This window comes from Eschrichtius robustus, chromosome 15, assembly GCF_028021215.1.
Source record: "Eschrichtius robustus isolate mEscRob2 chromosome 15, mEscRob2.pri, whole genome shotgun sequence".
In the NCBI taxonomy this organism is placed as follows: Eukaryota; Metazoa; Chordata; class Mammalia; order Artiodactyla; family Eschrichtiidae; genus Eschrichtius; species Eschrichtius robustus.
The window spans coordinates 47,037,829-47,060,348 of record NC_090838.1 but is presented as its reverse complement, the minus strand read 5'-3'; the positions used below and the strand labels follow the sequence as shown (position 1 = coordinate 47,060,348).

At 33.9% G+C, this 22,520-nt stretch overlaps 1 protein-coding gene across 6 annotated transcripts in view; it reads left to right on the top strand.

Annotated features, from left to right (window-relative positions):
• The window catches only part of CCDC88A (coiled-coil domain containing 88A), a 126,087-nt gene that overhangs the window by 101,767 nt on the left and 1,800 nt on the right, over window positions 1-22,520 (top strand). Inside the window, exons 23-33 of one of the 6 annotated variants that reach the window (XM_068563960.1) lie at window positions 3,666-3,811; window positions 6,908-7,000; window positions 7,130-7,344; window positions 10,673-10,756; window positions 11,753-11,956; window positions 12,559-12,630; window positions 13,615-13,695; window positions 15,577-15,836; window positions 16,032-16,494; window positions 20,665-20,764; window positions 21,293-22,203. In XM_068563960.1, the coding sequence (XP_068420061.1) occupies window positions 3,666-3,811; window positions 6,908-7,000; window positions 7,130-7,344; window positions 10,673-10,756; window positions 11,753-11,956; window positions 12,559-12,630; window positions 13,615-13,695; window positions 15,577-15,836; window positions 16,032-16,494; window positions 20,665-20,729 (1,683 nt within the window). In that variant the 3' untranslated portion in view covers window positions 20,730-20,764; window positions 21,293-22,203. Of the gene's footprint in view, window positions 1-3,665; window positions 3,812-6,907; window positions 7,001-7,129; window positions 7,345-10,672; window positions 10,757-11,752; window positions 11,957-12,558; window positions 12,631-13,181; window positions 13,489-13,614; window positions 13,696-15,576; window positions 15,837-16,031; window positions 17,585-20,664; window positions 20,765-21,292; window positions 22,204-22,520 lie in introns of those variants that run through there. The other 5 variants (XM_068563961.1, XM_068563962.1, XM_068563958.1 and 2 more) reach the window with 5 other exon arrangements.

Sequence of the window (22,520 nt, the reverse complement as noted above, 5' to 3'; positions counted from 1 at the left end):
AAACCAAAAAGGTAAAAATATCTTTCCTTGTGGAGCTTATATTCTGGTGGAAGGAAGTAGACAATAAACGTAATAAGTAAGTGAAATATATAGTGTTTCAGTGTTTCGTTACATATGGCTGTGTAACAATTTACCCCAAAACATGGTGGTATAAAACAGCCATTTATTATGCTCACATATTCTGTGGGTCAGAATTTGGACAGGGACGGTGGGGCCAGTTTGTCTCTGCTCCACTTGCATCTGGGCCCTCAGCTGGAAGATTGAAAGGCTGAGTGCATGTTTGGTGGTTGATGCTGGCTGTCGGCTAGAAGCATCAGTTTCCTCTTCACATGATCTCTCCCCATGGACTGGTTTGGGCTTTCTCACAACATGGTGAGAACCAGACAGAAGCCATCTCTATGTTAATGATCAAGCCTCAGAAGTCATGCAGCATCATTTCCCCTCATTCTATTCACCGAGGCAGTCAAAGTCCCATCCAGGTTCAAGGGCAAGAAAAATAGACTCAGCCTCTTGATGGTGAATGGCAAGATTCCGGAAGAGCATATGGACTGGAAATACTGCTGTAACCATTTTGAAGATTAGTCTGCAACATATGGTATGTTACAAGATGATAAGTTATGTGCAAGTAAAAATGGAGTAGGGTAAAGGGGGATAAGGACCCCCAAAGTGGATGAGGGAGTATAGGTTGAAATTTTAACTAGGCATCCCTGAACAAAGATTTGAAGATTAGTGTATTATTATGTGGATATCTGGGGAAAGAACATTCCAGGCAAACAGCCCACACAGTGAACCTAGGCCAGGGGAATACTGGTATGTTTGAGGAATACTCAAGGAAGCTAGTGTGGCTGGAGTGGAATGAGCAAAGGGGGGAGAGTAGTAGGAGATGAGCTCAGAGATATGCCTGGGCCAGATATGTTGCCTTTATAGGCCATTTTAAAACACTTTTCTGGGTAAAACAGGGGAGCCATGGGAGAGTTTTGAACAGAAGTGACATATGCCTTATATATACAGTTCTACTCTTAACATAATTCCATGCCTCTTCCCATGATGGTTTGATAAAGCGATAAAAGTTTTGAAATAGAAAAAGGATATTGAAAGCCTTAAATAATTCTTAAATTTTATGATTGGTCCCTAAATTGTTAAAGCTTGAGTATAGCTTAACGTCTGAATTTCTTGGAACTTTTAGGAAACCAGCACTTAAGCAAACCCTTAAATGGAATTAGGAATAGACTGCATCAGAAAAGTAATACTTGAAAGCTTTTTGTCTGAAATCACAAACTAATAGAAAAATTAGTTTGAAATCATACATATTTAATTACCCAACAGAGTTCAGAAATTATAGAACATTCTGCCTGTGATTTATAAAAGTTTAAATAAAATATAATTGGGGTAATACACTTAACAGAGGAACATGACGTACAGTGAAGAACATGACAAAATCAACTTCCCTGGAAACAATAAAATTGGACAGAACTATCAAAAACAACCATTTTAGGGCTCTGGAACTCAAGCAAAGACATACAACAAATTGAGAAGAATTTATTAAAGAAAAACTACTCAGCTTTGGGTAGGAGGTTGTTTGAGGCATTTTATCATGTGACTTCTCCCGTTCTTAGTCCCCTCCTCCCTTTTCTCCATACCTGGTAGTTCAGGCAAGGGGCAAGCCTTGAAAACCAACCACTTTGCTACTGGAGGGGACTGGCTTGATTTGAGCAGAGAACAGGAGAGTTCCACACCCAGGAGGGCTGTCAAAGGCCAACTCTCAGATAGCCTGAGGTTGGAATGTTGGATGTGGCAAGTCACAGACCAGCAAACTACTCAGAAATTTAATGTGGAGATCCAAGGAATGAGACAGCTAGCCATAATTTGTCTTGATAAGGTCCTACATGTCACTGGTGGTCTAGAAGACTTCTCAGGAGAGATCAGAAAGGGCCCTAACTACCTTATCCCTGGCTGATTGTCCCAACTTGAGTCAAATGCTAACCCTTGGCTAGGGGCTAAGTCATATAATAACATGACTTGGAGGGAGTGGAAAAATGAATCCATAGTGTCGGAGGTTCATATAGTAGTTAATCTTTGTGGGAAGGGGTGGTAATTGGAAGAGAGCACAACAAGTGTTTCTGGAATACAATTAATGTGCTGTTTCTTGATCTGGGTGCTCCTTCACACATGAGTTCATTTTGTGATGATTCATTGGGCTGTATATACACTTAAAATTTGTTCTTTTTTCTGTATGTATGTTTTATCAGTTGTCTGCTGATGCAGTAATGCTGTATAAGAACCATAGAACCTCAGTGGTAAGGGACAGTAAACATTTATTTTTGCTCATGAGTCTGGGTTAGCTGAGCAGATATGCTAATCTGCATTGATGTGTGCGCTAAGATCAGTTGATCTTGGTAGGGCTTGCTCCTGTATCTGCAGTTAGCTGGCACGTACCCTGAGAGCTGCCTGGTCTAAGGTGGCCCCAGCTGGTGTAACTTGTCTGTGCCATGTGGTCTCTCATCCTCCAATAGGATTCCAAGAGACTGAGGGGAAGCACATAAGCCTCTTGAGGCCAAGGCGTGGAACTATCACACCATCACTTCTGCCTCCTTCCCTTGGCCAGAGGCATTCCAAATTCAAGAAGAGGGGAAGTAGATTCCACTTCTTGATAGGAAAAGTGAGAAGTCACAGCACAAGAGGGTACAGGGAGGAGCACTGCATTCAATTTTGTAGTGAGTCTACCACATATGTTGCATTTCAATTTAACAACATATAGATAAATAAAACAAATATAGCACAGTATTGACAGTTGTTAGATATAGATGGCTATTTATGGATATTCATAGTATTATACTATCTGCTTTATCTTTTTTTTTTTCTTGCTTTTTTTCCCTACGTTTAAAAAATATATTCTACAAGTGACACTAAATTTTGACAATCACTACTTTGGGCTCTCTGACTTCTACTGAAACCTCTGGCCTAACTAAGGCATATTTCTAATTTCTATTGACTACAGAGAAGAAGCAGCTCAATCATGCTGGCAGTCTAACTACTAGTAATAATCAGTAGTAATACCACCCATTTATTGATACTAGATTACCTGACTCCCTTGGATCGAGCCATAAAAATTATACACAAACTGTTAAGGTTTCTTGAAAACAGTGGTTGGGGGAAGAATGAGGTATATTAAGTACCTACTGTGTGCCATAGGCATGACACCATGTACTTTACATATATTATTTAATCCTTGCAACAGTCTTGGGGGGTGGGAGTTGTTATCCTCAATTTATAGGTGGGGTCATTGAGGCTCAGAGAGTTACTAATTTGTTCAGCATTTTATAGCTACTTAAATGGAAGGCCAGAGATAGGAATCTAGCTTTGGACTCTAAGTCAAACAGCTGTAAAGAAAGCAGTGTTTTTGGAACTAGATAATTTATTATATGTTAAACCCAGTGTTTGTGAGAATTAAGAAAACATATGTGTCCAGCACATAACCCAGTACTTTAGCTGTCATTATTACTAAAATAATCACTCATGTTCTAATCAGAGTACAACCATCTGATTGTTCAAATAGCAGAAGACTTAAATCTTTGTGAAGTACTTATATTTTTCAGATGTTTTGGGGGATTTATGTTAAATATAAATGTTGATATTTTAAAAAATAAATGTTTGTGTTTAAACAGTTGCTAAGCCAACTTAAAGGAAATTTAGAAGAGGAAAATCGACATCTACTAGATCAAATTCAGACATTAATGCTACAGAACAGAACACTATTGGAGCAGAATATGGAAAGCAAGGATCTTTTTCATGTTGAACAAAGACAGTACATGTAGGTACCAAATAATCTTGCACTCTGAAATATTACTCCTGATTTTATCATTGCCATACCTGGTGGCAGAGAAAATGCAATGCTAATTTTTCTTGATTTTCAACATTATTATTTCGATATATATTTTTTTAATGTTTATGTTCTGGGCTAATAACCAGAAATACTAACATAAAAACACATGGATCCTGCACTTAATGAACTATTAATATAAAGCAAGAAATACAAATAAATTCTGTAATGGAGGTGTGTATAGGAAACCATAGAAATACAGCAAATATAAGGGAAGGAATACCTTAGTCTGCAAGAGAAGGTAGACTTTCTAAAGATGATTGCTTGAGCTGAGACTTAAAGGTTCAGTAGGAGTTTGCCTAAGGAGGCATACCAGGCCAAGAGAGCAGCAAATGCAGAAACAGGAGCTGTGATGAAAGTATATTATTACTGTGGTATAGGATCTAAAAATTAATTGTTCTTGCTGGAACAAAATTGAGGAAGGAGGAGTAGCAGAGAAGTGGCTAAACACTCAGGAGCCACTTGACAAAGGTTTTCTTTGCCGTACAAAGGACTTGCTGAAAAATTTGATCGGGGAGTAATGTGATCAGATTTGTGCTTTTTGTTTGTTTGTTTGATTGATTGTTTGTTTAAACCACTGATGACATTAGAGTGTAGATTGGAGGTTCTGAGAATAGAGACAAGGAATAAGTTTTAAGAAGGCTGTTGCAATAATCTAATGAAAAATAATTCACAAGCAGTGATAGTTGAAATCAAATATCAATACAAGAGAGATGTGAAAGATAGAATTGACAGAGCTTAATTATTGGTAAGTTGTATCTCTGTTGAGAGTGGAGGAATCTGGTAAAATCAGAGATTTTGGCCAGGTTAGCTCAGTGGATAGTCTTTGTAATACACCATGATTCACCTTTACTAAATTCTTCTCTTCCTCTTGTTCCCTAAATGAGAAGCACCATAGTATAATAGAAATAGCAAAGATGTTGAAATCAGACAGCTCCTAATTCAAATCCCAATTCTTCTCATTACTAGTTATGTGACTGTAGACGAGTTACTTCATTTCTTTGATCATTGGTTTCTTTTTCTCTAAAATAGAGATATAACATCTACTTCCAGCATTATCCTAAGGAGTACATGAAATAATATGTGACTTTCAGGCTTAATGTATATAATGGTGAGCCTCAGGGCACATATGAAGCCAGGATACACCATACATTTTTTGAAGCGTCGATTTTACTACAAAATTTGGGGCAAGGAACATTATTTTTATATTAATACACAGGTATATCATGGAGCAAAAGGTAGAGTTTCTGTGAACTTTTAAGGTAAATGTAAATTTCAAAGAAATTTCACATTTGTGGCTGGCCACTTTGGATCTTTAATCCTTTTGGCAGCATGTATGCCTTTACTCTCTGCCATAAGAGGTATTTTAGCTTAAGAAGCAGTGAGTGTATCTAAAATTTTAGCATTTAAGTTTCCTGTCCCTTAAGCAGAGGTATTATCCAACACTTTATCTTCTTAATATTCTGACCTTTGGTGAATAATCCATTTCCAAGGTTTCAGTGATCGTATCTATACAGTTGACTTATAAATATTAGTACCTCCTATTCTGACTTTTTGAATTTAAATTTAAAATATCATCTTACATGTCAGACAGTTCTAGCTGAATGCCTCTGTCACATCGTCCTAGTAGGAGTGACAGTGAACAAGTACTGCTGAGAATTTGGAGGTTCCTGATGATATTTCAGCAGGTAAAAGGAGAAAAGAACTGGGAGGTATAGGCTGTGTGCTATTTGAGCTGTGGTATAACTAATGGCAACAACTGTTCACAAAGTTCTTCTTCCATATAAACTCTCAAATCATTTCCTTCTGTTTCCCACTACCCTAATTCTTCCCTCCCACTCAACTAGGCTACCCCCATTAGCATCCTGAATGCTTTCTTTACCTCCATCCTTTCTGATAATATCCTCTTCCATCATTGAGTTAAGGTATGTAAAGCATAGATTTTATAATGTCACATTGTAATGAAACCTTCAATACTTCTGATTTTCTGTTAAGCGAAATCTAAACGTGAAAGTCCCTCACTCCTTATTCTCAGCTCAGCTGTTAAATTTAGCATTCTTATTTTTTGTTTCAGTCTATCTGATATGGCCTTTTTCTTCATGAGGCTTTCCTTGGTCATCCAAGATGGAAATATTTTCCCTTTTATAAGTTCCTTTAGTACTTCCACGGTACTTTTATTTTGTCATCCCTACTATTTTGGATTATAACAGTCACTTGTGTATATATCTTCTCTCTCCTACTGTACTATAAGCAGAGCTGGGCAACTTACTATTCATCTTTATATACACCTCATGGCTCATGCCTTCCTCACTGTGAATGATTGCTAAATATTTGTTTAATAAATAGTATTCTTTGGCATCACAGTTTTCTTAGAGAGATCATTTTACTTTCATTTCCCTATATAATATATACTGTGAAGAACATAAAAATGAAACTAAGATGTGGTGAAGCTAGTGTATTCATGCATTGCTGGAGGCAGGAAATAATTCTCTACTAGTAAATTAAGCCTAAATAATTCTGACATAAAGGAAAAAAATCTGTTTGCATGAAGATGTCGTTGTAGGATTATTTATTGTATTTGGAACTGTTAAGCAAGCTATCCAACATTTAAATTTTTTGCCTATATAAATTATGATAAATCACCCTTCATACCAAAAATGATTTGATATACTAAAGATCCAAGAATAGGGGAATAGTCAGTGTTGATACAATGTTGTTTAATAGCTGTAAAAAGATGTTGAGAGAATTCTTTTGTCATGATGATATTGTAATATGGAAGATTTTCTTCAAACAAAAATCCTATTGAAGAATTGAAACTTTAAGTCCTATGTCCTTTTATTTAAGTAAGTCGTAAATTTAAAGAAAATGAGAAACTTAGAAAAAACTCCATTGTTACTACCTACTAAATTAGTTGTCAGCTGTGGTATCTGTACTTCTTTATGATTTGGGGAGAAGTTAGATCTTAGTCCCCAAATAATATCATTCATAACTGTACAAAATATGATGCATGTCCTTTTATTTTTATAGTGATAAGTTAAATGAATTAAGACGACAAAAGGAGAAATTAGAAGAGAAAATTATGGATCAATACAAATTTTATGACCCATCTCCTCCTAGAAGGTACTATTAACCAGGTTTATTTTCATTTTTATTTGAAAAAAAAAAACAAAACAGAGAAGCTTCTGATTTTGAGAAGGACTCATATGTTGAATGTTAGACTGATAAGAATCTTTTAAAATTATTTTTTAGGAGAGGCAACTGGATTACTCTAAAAATGAGAAAATTGATAAAGTCTAAGAAAGACATTAATCGGGAGCGTCAGAAATCACTAACATTAACACCAACCCGCTCAGACTCCAGTGAAGGATTTCTTCAACTCCCCCATCAAGATAGTCAAGATAGTTCTTCAGTAGGTTCAAACTCTTTAGAAGATGGCCAAACTCTGGGGACCAAGAAAAGCAGCAGTGAGTGCTTAAACTCTTTAAACATTTGTGATCTCTAGTACTGATTTAGAATCCTTACTGAAGATTTCTTTTAAATAGCTTCCACAGTCCTTTGGGATAATAGTCGATGAATGTGTTTCTTTTTAACTCCATATCATTTTTAAATTCATTGCCTACTGCAATACTGCATAACTACATGATTTTCTATATTGTGTATTTAGAGAAATACCATACACAGAGATACCATCATTTGGCCAGGGAGGTAAAATAGTATAGAGACCAGTGAAATGAGAGCCCGTATACCTCTGCCACTTGCTAGTTCTGTTAACATGGGCAAGCCTTTTACCTTTGTGTCATACTTCACAGGGCAATTTTGAGGAGCAACCGAGAAATATTTATAAGAGCTCATTTTCGAAATTATTTATAACTTAATAGTAAGGCTTTTTATAATGACGTCTTACTCATACTTTGATGCTGTCAAATTGGAGAAAAGTTACATTGTGGGGAAGCAAAGAAAAATCGCTATGAATTTGAAGAGAATGTTATTCAATGATTTAGAAATAGTTGAAGGTTATAAAAGTTATTGAGGGATTGTTTGGTAAAGGTTCAATGAAAATAAAGATGTAAGTTTGTGCATAAACTTGCAATTTAACTTTTTAAATTACAAATGTAGAAGTATAATATCATAACGTGCCCTATACAATTAATACTCTCTTGATTTCATTATTAGTGCACTTTGCTAAACATCAAGAGCAAAGTAAAAGCCTAAAAAAGTGTATTTTAAGGGAAAGAAAAGAATCCAGTGGTAGGCCCTTTGAAGATATACAAGAATTTGACTACTAGCAATGTTCTTATAAAATATGTAAACAGGATACTATGAATCCACTCACACTATAACCAGAATCACTAAATTTAAAAGTATATGTATGTATATATGTTTACACATATATAAACATATATACATATAGTAAACTATGTGTATATGTGTATGTGTGTATATATATATATATATGAATTTCAGTACTATTCTTCTGAAGTATAGTATAGGCAAAAACAGCTACTACTTCCCCCAGGGGTAGACTCTCCATATGGGCAGCTCTCAAAACACTCAAAAAACTATATAGACATTGTTTTGTCCTCAGGGGAATTATCTCTGAAAAAACAGTATTTTAGAGTGTAGGAGATTAGACATTCATTATAGGCTATATTTCAGAATGCAACTATAGCACCCTGTAAACTAGAATCCACAAGTAAGCAACAAAAAAATCATACACATACCTGAGTACATATTCATACATACATACATACATATGTACAAGTGTGTGTGTGTATAAGAAAGTGGTTTAATTCTATATATCCATAGAAGATTAGTCTTGTCAGTCAAATCTACATGAAACCTGTGAGTATGGTAGAGAGATCATCAAGTTTTCCTTAAAAAGGTGCCAGATGATTCAATTTTATCTGCTACCTTTGGATATAAAATATCTGACATCATATTTAATGAGAAATGGTCATGGGTATACTTAATTTTTTTAATTAAAGGAAGATATTTCAATTCTGATATGAAAATATACAAAAGAAAGGCACAGTCTTTTTTGAGGTAATCTTGTTTGTTTTAAATATAAATCTGTCATTCCTTCATACTCTCTGCTGAAACATCCAGAGTAAGAATCAGAAGGAAGTAATATTCTCCTTTCCATCAGTTGTTCAGTTTTAGAATTTTAAAAATAAACACAAAACCCAACCATTCTAATGTTCCCTTAATTTCAATATAGTTTGGGAAGAGAACATTGTATATCTACAAACTAATTGCCATAAGAAGGATCACATTCCACCACTGGCAGATTTAAAACTCCTTTTATCCTGTCCATTTTGGATGAGTGCCTGTCTGTCAGTAAAGCAGTCTATGGAAAACAGTTGAAAACAGGAAAAGAAAGTATCTAAACAAGACAATGTGTGCATGCTGCAACCATTCAGCTTTGTTTTAGCTAAGTGTCCATTTTTACATTGCTTTCAGTTCATTTCTTTTTAATCATTGAAAACAGCTGTGTTTACCAAGCTAGAAATGAAATAAAAGCTTAAATGAATCATGACTATTCTTAATAGCAATCAAATAAATAAGTTAAAAAGCTGTATGTCCTTGCATTCTCCTTAATGAGTGATACTCGTCAGTTTGTCAGAAGAGCTTTTTATTATTTATAAGATGACAGCAAACCCTGAGAAACAGCATAGTTATTAAGGCTGTGTACAGTATGCTTTTAAATCTTGATGTGAGTTTTTCCCCTAGCTCTTAAATTGCAGTTCCAAAAAGGTGTAACAGTTTTTCGTATTAAAATCTTCTTAAAGTGTAGCTTAAGAATGTTAGTGACTCTAGTGAACATTTTAATTTTTATGTTAATGACTCCTACTGTAGTATAACCCTAACTTTCCTTCATATAATTTTCCTGCATAGTGCTACCTTTGATTTTTTTTAATAACCCCAAAAGCCCTTTAAAATATCTAAAAATGTTATAAATACATATTTTTCTGTCATTTTTGCTTGCTTTAGGTTACCTCTTTATCTTTTAGGCTTATCAAAGCTTAAAAGCTACTATCAAAATACTGTTTTTTCTTTCTCCCAGCCAACCTTTTGCAAAATGAATTTAATATAATTGTCATCTTTTGAAAGACTTCTCTTAGAAGAGTATATATTTCTGTGGTGCTGCTAAATAATGCACCAGAATTCAGTTTAAACCAAGAAGTAATTCCCTATTTTCTTTTTTGAAGTTTAAGGAAATAATGAAAGTTTTTTTAAGTTTCTTTAGATTATTTTAAACATCCCCTAGTTTTTGTTGAGGCATTTTACCTAATGCTTGTACTAAAAATGTACAGGATGTACATTTTTCTGAATTACCTTTTTTCCAAAATAAAATCTTATAATTTAAAAAGTTAAAGAAAATAGAGGACTGAAAGCCTTCTACATTTTCATCATGTGTACTCTGTGATCCACCAATAATGACCCTAATAATAAAGGTGTATCTTTACAACTTAACTAGGAAAATTGTTCCTTCTGTAAGTAGTTCTAATCAGTTCCTGTATTTCTAGGACTTTAGTCAATCCAAGCTTTCAAAGTATATGTTTCTCATCATTGTCTTCAGTGCTTTTTCAAGTATTTTAAAGTATCAAAGTACATATTTCATATTTCATTATCACTCAGCAGCACGAGAATAATAGCTTTAGTATAGTTTACATAGCTGAAGCTCAGACATTCATTTCTGTCCTTAATTTCAACATTTAACTCCCATCTATTCTTCTCCCTTTTTTCTTTCATTTTTCTGTTTCTGTTTTTCCTCATGCTCTGACATTAAAGTGGTTGCACTGAAAAGACTGCCCTTTTTGAGGAACAGACCGAAGGATAAAGACAAAATGAAGGCCTGCTACCGTCGTTCCATGTGTAAGACTTTATGACAGTTCAGCTTCTTTCAAATGACTACACTGGCTTCCATTACTAATTTTTCACTAACCATTCTTTGGACTGTGCCAATTTTCTTATTTTGCAAAGTGCAGTCTTCCTGTAATACAAGGAGCTGGAAGAATATTTTTTTTCTTAACTGGCACTGAATTTGCATTATATGTATGTTCACTTATACATATACATGCATATGTTTAGTCATACATGTAATATACTTGGAAATTTCCAGTACTTTCTAAAAGTTGGCAGAAAAAAACCTTTAATTTTATATGCCATAGAGATTTCTTCCCAAAGAAATTTACTTAAAGAAAATATAACAAAACCTTTAGCATTAGGTATTTAATTTCTTAATGAACTAGGATTAAATAAATAAATAAATAAAATGGCCTGTAACCCTTGAGAATGTTTGTCATTCTTTATATAATAATACTCTGGTTTTTCTTTTTTTAAGTGGAATAGGTAAATACATAATCATATTAAATGTCTGTCACTTTGGATATCCTCTCTTTCAGGTTTTTATTGAATGGTATACTTATTTGATTCATAAAATGAATAATTTCTTCAGTAATCTGCTCTGACCAAGGACTCTTTATCATTTTCAGTAGTGATGCTGTAAAGAACTGCTCTCCATATTACCTTTATTCATGCCATTTTTGTCACCACAGAACCACATTATGAAGGCTTCTAATTATATTGTACATCACTGCTCAAAAGCATGGCAGTTGTACAGAGTAAATTTCCTTTTCCTATCTTTAAAGGGGGTGGAGGGTGATAAAAACATTTATTGAAGTTTATCAGCCTTCGGCCTACTCATTTCATTCAGCTGAATGCATGTCATAATTCAAATGACCTTGTGGTTAGTTTTTTATTTCACTTGCATTAATCCATAGACAAAAGTCATATCATTTATAATACAAAATAGAAATAAGAGCAAATACATTAACCATGCTGATTCATTTGCTTTCATTTGCATCCCAGCCATGAATGACCTGGTGCAGTCCATGGTCCTAGCAGGAGGACAGTGGACAGGTAGTACTGAGAATTTGGAGGTTCCTGATGATATTTCAACGGGTAAAAGGAGAAAAGAATTGGGAGCTATGGCCTTCTCTACTACAGCCATCAACTTTTCAACTGTCAACTCTTCTACAGGCTTCAGATCCAAGCAGTTGGTTAATAATAAAGGTATAGGCCGTCTGCTATTTGCGCTGTGGTGTTAACTGTTGGCAACAGGAATTTTAATTTGACTTTGCCATGTTTACTTTTTTGACAGCAGCAACCTGAAATAATGATCAAAACAATCTGGATTTGATCTGAGGGAATTTTCAAATCATTTCAAAAATTTAAAACATCGTACAAATAACTAAAATCTTTTCCTAGGCCTTTCATAATAAACAGATAATGAACTAACAAGAAATGGAAAAGTAAACCAAGTAAAAGAATGAGAAGAGAGAGTGATAGAAGCTTTAAAAAAAAAAAAACACAAAAAAAACCTAGAAACACTATAGCATCACAGAGAACCATATAGAGCAACCCAGGCTCTTGCTTTGCTTTGCAGGGTCACAGGCAGATTGTTGCAGTGCTTCTGGTGTTTTCCCTAAGCAAGTCAACTCTCATCAGAGCTATTCTGTTTCTTACTCCTATTCGTTTCTGATTGAATCTATGAAATATGTTAAATCAAGATGTGTTATACATGGTTGAAAAAGAATTTCCATATTCTGCATAAATAAAATTTTATAATTTTTTTGTTAAAAATATTTTTATATTCATTTTGCTATTTTATGTAGATACTACATCCTTTGAAGACGTAAGTCCACAAGGTATTAGTGATGATTCTAGTACGGGATCAAGAGTTCATGGTAAGATATGAACTTTATTTAGAGAGTACATATTACATACAGAATGAGAATGCTAAGACTCTTGCATTGACCTGCTGAATGTGGCACTGCCAGCAAGCATGTTTTCTCTAACCTGCATCTCATAGCTACCTCTGCTATTTCTTCAAACCTACTACCCCCTTTTGCCTTTTTTAAGGTTATTATTTCATCCAAATTGACTCTGTTTTCATCAAGGTCATTTATAAAGTATGCCTGCACAATGCTCAAAGGTAATTTTGTTGCCATTTTGGCATAAGGTTAAAGTGATGAGATACATTTTATGTTTGGTTTTAAAAATATTCACTTTGGCAAAGGACAAACTCTAAGAAACCACATTTTCTGCTATGTTGAGCATTTCAGAGTTTTTAGTTTCTATCTGGAAAGTCATATCTTACCAAACTAAATTAACAAATAGTGGATAACAGAATTTCATATGTAAAGGAATATGTTAAAGGAATTTCATATGTAAGCAGGACTTTAAGAAGTAGGATAGGGCCATGTTAACTGTGCAATTGTTTCCCTTGTATGGATAGGAATACAGGACATTAACTGTGCAGATGCTCATATTCCTCCTGTTCGTGGCATCTCTGCAATGTGCAGGGTTCCTTGTCTGATCTGTTGTAAGTGACCTAATCACCAGCTTTCTTTTGGGGGGGGGCATGTCATTCTGTTCAACTAAAACAGTCCTGGTATCCATCTAGAAATCCATTTCCAAATCTAATTATGCACTTTTATCTTCTTTTCTTTGAATCTCAGCTATTGTCTGAGAAGTGTCCTGTTCTCAACTGTTTAACTGAACTATCTGGAAATGCCTTTGCTCTCTAATCTGTAAGAGTCAACTCTGTGGGCATGCTCAGCCTGTGAAAGTATGCATGATTGCTTCCTCAAAGCATTCTGTAATCAGAATGTAAAGTTCATTGTCTTCAGCTGGAAGTTTTATCACTGTCTCCTGATTTTTTCATTTAGCTTCGAGACCAGCCAGCCTTGATAGTGGCAGAACATCCACTAGCAATAGCAATAATAATGCTTCACTCCATGAAGTCAAAGGTATGCTGTAGGTAAATTTATTAATATGCTCCATCCATTTCCAGATTTAAAAGTGGGAGATTGATGAAGTTTCTGGGGTAAAGTAAGAAATCCAAATCATTCTATGTTTGGAACATAGTTCCTTGGAATATTTTATACTTTTCACATTGCAATACAAATGTATTTCAATGTGTACAAATGTAAAAACAGGAGCAGTTATTTTAGTTTCCATTTTTCATCCTCACAGATAAAATCTTTTTCTTGTAATCTTTATATTTCAAAATATCTATAGGTTCTTATTTTACTTACATTTTGTCTTTGTCATGAAAGTGGTTGTCCTTAACTTTCTCATGATACATGTACATTGAACTCACAGAAGGTGTTTTAGAAATACTTTTAGCTTTTCTTATCCACGAAATAAGGAGGAATATATTTTTTAATTTGAAAAGACAATTGTGTGTGTGTATGTGTGTGTGTAAGTGTAACAAGAGCCAAATGGGTGCATATAGTTCATATAAAGAATTAGTTCAAGATATCTTTTTCCTCAATTTTTTAATATGCATTCCAAGGTGAGATTTTTATGTAAATGTCTGGAAGTATTGACTAACACCTTTTTCCTTAAAGGTATACTGCTTACTCAGATTCTGGAATTATTTAATAGATTATAAAGGTTTGTGAAAGTAGTTGTTCTCTACAGTCCAGAATTGTTAAATTATAATGAGTGCATTTGTTCTGTTGCTTTTTCATATTATAAAATCATTTTGTCTCAGTTGTGATTATATTTTATTATTAATGCTTTGACTTTGTTGCAATGATCTGAAAAATCTGATTTCAAGGAGGGATTATTTTTTCATTTTTTATAATCGTGTTTTTATATCCTGTAGAACAATATAGTCTGAAATGTAAATAAGTCTTTTCTGATTTGAAAATTTAAGAAAATCTTTTTCCTGTAAAATGTTACATAGCTTGAGCCAAAATCTTTCCTGACCCATTTTATTCTCTGTGATTAGGAAACCATGGAAAGTTGCATTTTCCATCTTAATGCTGTATCTACACAGTTTGCAATGGATCAAAATGAATAAGCACTCTTAAGGAATAGCATAAACTTTAGGGAGCTTTTTTCCAGAACTAGTAATTTGCATTCTGTATAGTTGTTCAGCCTCAACCGAGTCTTTGAAAGCTGTATAGCCACCATACCAACAGTGGAAAGCAGGGAGAATCAGGGAGAATCATTCAGCTGAATGATTCAGACATTAAAGAATAAAATACTACATACTTAATTTTATATTTTTACTGGAATTTTCTAAGTAATTACATCATGTCTCCATTTGACTTTCCTTAGATGCTTGCTGTTTAAATTTTTTAAATATTTCTTTAAGATTATTCATTTAGGATCAACAAATAAGCCTTCAAATAAGGAATACAGACCTCATAGAAAGTCAAAGAATTAGAATTTTTAGCATTTAGAAGAGTTTTTGGTTTTAACATTCTCAAATAATTTAAAATTCATATAATCATGTTTTGTTTTAAATTGTGAGGTGTTTTACAATTATTTGAACCTGACTTTTAAAAAATATATTATTTCCTTGTTTATTCATTCATTTACTCATCAAATGTATTGAGTGCCTGCTTTATATGTTTAGGTTGTGGGTATGGTGGTGATGGCAAGTCTTTGCCCTTGTGGAGCTTATAATATTTGTCAACTTGACAAATAAGGAAGCATGCTATGGTAGACATTTGTTAGACTGATGGGAGATTAACATGGTTTACTAAGCATTTCTGAATAAAGCTTTGAAAGTCAGTTTGGCTATTCGTAAGAATCCAGTCAACAGATGTCAGTACTTACATAGTTTTAATCTCGTTTCTATTATTGAACTCTTAACACACCATTTACTCCAAAAGCAGGTGCAGTTAATATCCAAAGCAGGCCACAAAGCCACAGCAGTGGAGAATTTAGCCTGCTTCATGAGCATGAGGCGTGGTCCAGCAGTGGTAGCAGTCCAATCCAATACTTGAAAAGACAGCCCAAATCAAGTCCAGTGCTCCAGCACAAAACACTAGAGAGTCGAGCACATCACAAGGTCAAAACTGGTTCCCCTGGAAGTGAAGTTGTTACTCTACAACAGTTTTTGGAAGAAAGCAACAAGCTTACCTCAATACAGGTTAGTTTTATCTATGGTGACCTTAATTTAGATGGACACTACAAGTTAAATTTCTATGGTTGAACTTTAGAGCTTTTTTTTTTTAAGGAGGGTTTAGAGGCATTAGCAATTTTTTTATTGCACAGTCTAATGTATCAGGAAAGTAAAAGCATGGCTGTATTCACTAATCTGCTTTGATTTTTTTTTTTTAAACAGATAAAGCCCTCAAGTCAAGAGAATCTTTTAGATGAAGTAATGAAAAGTTTGTCTGTCTCTTCTGACTTTTTGGGAAAAAACAAACCAGTTAGCTGTGGTCTGGCCAGGTCAGTAAGTGGAAAAACTCCAGGAGACTTCTATGATAGACGGACAACTAAGCCTGAACAATTTGTGAGACCTGGTCCTCAAAAGACTGAAGATACCTATTTCATTAGTTCTTCAGGAAAGCCTACACTAGGCACTCAAGGAAAGATAAAAGTAGTAAAAGAAACTTCTCTGTCACGACAATCAAAAGATAGTAATCCCTATGCCACTTTACCTCGTGCAAGCAGTGTGATCTCTACTGCTGAAGGAACTACCCGAAGGACAAGCATCCATGACTTTTTGACCAAGGACAGTAGACTACCTATGTCAGTTGATTCACCACCAGCTACTGCTGATAGCAGCATCACTGCAACATCTAGTGAGTACCGTTTACACCAGTGGTCCTCTCATCCACTTCACAGTCCAACTTATGCTGTAGGTTCTCAAGCACAAAATGATTTAGCTACAGACAAGCCCACGTCTCCATATGCCCAGGCCAGAAACTCAAGAACAGAAAGGTCACATTTTCTAAACCAAACTTTTGCCACTGTTAATATGTCTAATGATGCATTTGGAATATCAGCTAAAGATAGCATAGACTCATTTACTGTGGCTCATCCATCTCAGCCATTTTTATCCCTGAATACAGAATTAGTTAGTAACATAAGTGGGCTACCTCCCAGACCAGTCACCAGGCTAACTGACCAGGCTTCTACTTCTTTGGATAAAGCTGCACAGAAAGATACTGAGCAGTTTTCTGATAATCAGAACTGCAGTAACAGTAACCCACAGTCTTCTGTAGTTAGCAATAATCTTATCACTCCTGCATGCCTGTATCCTGATGACACAGAAGCTGCATTGTTGGTTTCTGAGGATAATCAAACTGTTTGGTATGAATATGGTTGTGTATGATCAAAACTGCACAATATAATACTGATGTCATTTGATATGCTCTATGCTTCTCTAATCTGATTTGAAGAGCTGCTGTTGAAAAGTATCATTTGGCTAGGTTTATACTTTTATTTTTAAATTGTAGATAGTGTTCAGGTGTACATTGTGGCATGTATATAAATGTGATTATGTAACCACAACAAAGCTTGCATGAAATATTAATTGCATTGTACATTTTTTGCATGACTTTAAGAACCTTAACAATACATGCTCCTCTTTGACATTTCTTGTCACCTAATAAGAGATTGTTACTTTGATACCTAGAAGCATGTTAAAATGGTTGCATGCTATAATTACCAACAAGGCATTTCCAAGTCATATTTACTTCATTGGTTCCAAAAAAGAATGCTCATTGTCTCTCTCCCTCCCTTTGCTCCCCTTTCCCTCTCTCCCTACCTCTCTTCCTCTTCTTTTTTTTTTTTCCCAAAATGTGCACTTCATATTGCACGTGTATAGTATTAGTAAGGAAAACATGTTAAAAAGATGTCATTTTCTTTTGCCATTTAATTATGCCTTCTGCCCTGCTGTTTTATTTTCAAAGAAATAGTTATTAACTACTGCTCATATTTATAAAATTGTTCAGATTTAAAACTTTGTTAATACTCATAAATTTAGTGTAATTCTTTTTTTTTAAAAAAAAACATCAAATTTAAATGTGACATACAGGGACTAGGAGTATTTGTATTCTATTTCTTCTCTGCACTTTTCTTCATTTGATAAATGTAAGAGCTCAAGTACTATCTTTCCTTCAAGATGACTTTTTTACTTGGCATCAGTTAACACAGTAGTTTTTTCAGGTTTTTTTTTTATAGAGAGTCAAAGAGAAATAAAGCAAATCATACTCCATGTGTGAGAAATTTGCATTTTTACTTCTGTTCAAAAAGGGTAGCAAGCTTATAAAGTGGTGAAGATTGTTACTTATATAATTCTATAATTTATTACTAAATTATATATGTCTGTCCTTAAAACAGAATTTTCTAAAATGAGTACATTGTGCTAAAATAAAATGCAAAATTAGTATTTGTAATCACTTAAACAAACAAGTATGTTTTTAGTAGAACAAATTTTAGAATTAAGAATAAATGCAAGCTCTTAACTAAAAATTAATCATAAAAGATGGAGAAAATACTTGCTAACTCTGACTCATGTCATAAACTTTAAAATTATCTTGCTGTGGTCATAGCACTTTTAAAGCAGAATCAGCTAAACTTGAATTGTTTTATTCCAGAATAAAACAAAACAAAAGAAAACCTCAAGAAACCCATAACCCTGACTCACTTACTTCTAGAGAAGTATATCTTAGTTCTGTCTCTGAAATGTTTTTGCCATCTTGATTCAGCCTAAATATTACTGACAGTCATGCAGCCTGGCATCTAGAAGAAATGATTTGAAATGTAACTTTAAAAATGGGGAGGAAATTATTATTTTACACGTTGTATTAAATTATTATTGTTATTAATTGGGCGAAAGAAAACAAAGTTTATAGAGAATCTTTGCTTAATGAAATGTGTATCCTGGCAATTCTCTGGCAGTCCAGTGGTTAGGACTCCACGCTTTTACTGCTGAGGGCCCAGGTTTTATCCCTGGTCGCGAAACCAGGGATCCCTGATCCTGCAAACCGTGTGGCACGGCCAAAACTTTTTTAAAAAAAGAAAGAAAGAAAGACATTTGTATCCTTTATAAATTAAGCTATTCTCTTCTTTTCTCATAGCCAGCTCTTACTAAAAATGCTTTTAATGCAGGTAATCAAATAAACACAATCAGAAATTTTTCATATTTTTTAGTATCTACATGAATACATCAGTCTGTTTTGTTGTCACTTGTTTCATAATCAGTCCGAACATTTCAAATGTTTTTGGTGTCCCTTTTTTCATAACCTGATAATAAAACTTAATGGTAAATATAGGTGAGATTACATGGGGCCATATATGATACAAATGTAATAATTAGTGTAATTTCCACATTTAGTCAAAGATTATTTCACAACCATTTCAACTTTTCAGATAAGTCTGGCCTTATACTTTGTTTAAAATATTAAATTTATTTATAAAAATATATTGAGAAATCATATGCTATTATAGTAAAAACTGATTATTTTACAATATTAGACTTACAGGAAAGAAGTATTTCTAACCCAAATGGCTATAGTTATATATACAGCATGTTTTCCAAAAGAACATACACACTGTGCATGTAAGACAGATAGATACATACCATGTCCATGTGTCTTGATGTCAAAGAATACAGGTTAGACTTCCGCCAGAAACTGTCACCAGCTGTAGAGTCATAAAATTCCCCCCAAACACTATTTTACCTGTGTTTCTTGATAGCACTTGAAATCAAAATTTTAGCAGTGAGAAGAACCTTAGAAATCATATAGAGCTAGTGTTTCCCAAACTTTAAAAAAATCAACATAATATTTTCTATGAATGAAATCTTACAAAGATGCCCCAATTTAAAAAAAAAAATTTTGGGGGGGGGATAAAAGTGAAGCAACTCTGACTCAATTGAGCAGCGGCACTTTTTTTCCTCCAAGACAGCTCCATAAATACTCTAGCGGCTTCACAGATTACAGGCATACCTCGTTTTATTGCACTTTGCTTTATTGTACTTAACAGATACTGCATGTTTTTACAAATTGAAGGTTTGTGGCAACGCTGTGTTGAGCAAGCCTATCGGCGCCATTCTTCCAACAGCATTTGCTCAGTTCGTGTCTCTGTGTCACATTTTGGTAATTCTCAGACTATTTCAGACTTTCTCATTATTGTTATATTTGTTATGGTGATCTGTGATCAGTGGTATTTGATGTTACTATTGCAAAACGATTATGACTTGCTAAAGGCTCAGATGATGGTTAGCACTTTTTAGCAAAGTATTTTTAAATTAAGGTATGTACTTTGTTTTTTAGATATAATGCTATTGCATACTTAATAGACTACAGTACAGTGTAAACACAACTTTTACATGCATTGGGAACTAAAAATTCTTGTGACTCGCTTTATTGCAATATTCACTTTATTACAGTGGTCTGGAACCAAACTTGCAATATCTCCGAGGTATGCCTGTATTAGTACCCCAGTTTTTGATGAAATTGAATAGCTTTCATATTCCTAGCTTAGATTTCTAGAAATTACACCCTAATTATTTGTGACATTGTAAATTTATGTTGTTAGGCACTGGGTCCCCTTTGATCAAAGCAATTTTAGTTCTAACAGTGTAAATAGGTATATTATTTGCCAATAAATTATGCCTCAAGCCCTGGTTTTCTTAGTAAATAATACAATTATTTCATTGTGGATGTTTCTGCTGCTGCATGCAAGATTATTTTTTACTTTAAAACTATATGTGACCATTTAGTTAAATAAACATAGTAAGTAAACCTATCTGACACTAAGAGGGCATAAGTATATTACTTAATAGCTTTTAAAATATAAAAATCAGTCTTTAAGTAGAGAGATGTCTTTCGGATTAATAACATTTCCAGAGTTAGATTCCTTCTCCTTGCCCTACTCAATGAGAGCTCTTTAGTTTCTTATCTTCATGAATTGTATTCTGTTTAGCCTTTCATTAAATAACATGAAATGCTTTTCTCCTGCAGATGTGGACAAAGTACAAGAAAGCAGAAATTCAAAAAGCAGGTCTAGGGAGCAACAAAGCTCCTAATTCTATTACCCACTACATGACATGTGGGCCAAGTGGTGAGTTTCTTGCTTAAAATGTAAATGAGATTAATCTCATTTATACAAACTAACTGCATTAAGTATAAGAACAAGTGCACATTGCATTAACAGATGTAAATATTGCTTGCTTTAATTCATGACTTTCTGTCTTACTAGTAAATCAAGATTAGGTGAGTCCCAAAAGATTTTTCCCATCAGTGCAGGAAACCAATCTTTAAAAATTATTTTTCTTTTTTCCCCTCAATTTAAATTTGATTTTACTAATGAGTAATGTTTTTAGAAATTACTTTTTCAGTTTGAAGTCTTTCTTTGTGGTAGGAATACAACTTCTGTGCAACATTCTTGATAATTGAGGAGAATAAATTAAATGCCTTTTCTATGAAGAGCCACTCAAAGAAAAATTGTCTCTGACTTTCTGTCACTCTCATCCCTATAGAAGTATCTGGTGCATGCTGTTCTTTTAGTGGTTGCTCTGTATTTTATATCTCTTATCTTCAAGCTTTTCTTATATTTTCTTTCTTCTTTCTACCTTCCAACTAAATACAGAGAGAAAAGTGTCCTTCAGTTTCTCAGTGTGAAGCCTTTATTTCTGAAGTAACAAGACACCCAACTATAGGAATCACTTTTTAAAATCTTTAAGACTTTAACAATCCTTCGTGACTAGAGCAGGAAAGAAATACAAACCTTCATTCCTTCCTTGAATCAAGGAGCACTACTGGAGTCAACTGCCAAAATTTTTAGAAGGTTTTGTGACTTACCGTACATTGCACTGTTAAGATCTACTGAATAAAGGATGTTCTCTCACTAAGGACCAAGTGTTTTAAGGTTTCAAGAAGTACTCCAAGAACAATATACTTCTTTCATCATTTGTTTATGAATTTATCCATGTTTGCTTAATGCTTCTGCTAAGTATTAGTCTAAATCTAGCCATTTATATTTAGTTGTGTAAACCTAAATTAAATGCTGTAGTATGTTGTGGGATGTACTATATATCAAGATACAGAGAACATTGTTTTGGCATGTCAGAGCCTTATTTGGTTAGCAGACTGCATGTGTTGGTATTCTTTTTTTTTTTTAAGCCAATTATTTTGATGCACTGCAAAAGAAATTCAGTTTATGAGATAACTCTGAAAAATCCATAAGATAGGAGTTATAAAAAATTTACAGTGATATTAATCTTTCCGTATCCCCCACTAGCAACACTAAGCAATTCACACATGGATCTAAGGTAATTAAAGTGTGTTTTTCTGAAACTTTTTTTTAGTAAGGTGGTTTTCTAGCAAATGGCATTCCCAAGATAAAGCTGTTGTGTTTGAACTCATTTCCCTCCTTTAGTACTGGGTTATGTATGTGTTTGTTTTTTAACTTGAGAGCTGACTGTTGCTTAAGAAGTTTTCTTATGGCAAAAATAATGTAAATAATTTACTATGATCTGCATTTTGCCAGGAACTCATTTATTATTAAGGTTATCACTTATTAATAAAAATTTTTCTGTTTTTGTCCTTTATAATACTACATTAAAGTTGGTAACTGTTATCGGTACTTTTGAAATATTTGTATGCATTTGTTACCTTAAACATTTGAAAGAAGCACAAAAAAAAGTAAATTTAGTCAACCCAGGGAAACATCAGTTTTTTTGTAGTTCCAATTTTATATCACAGTTTTATTTTCTTATGAAGTCAAAAAACTGCATTGATACTTACTAATGCAAATTCATTATTTAACAAATATCAGAATAATCTTAAAGGTCTGAAATGAGAAAGATACTAACTTT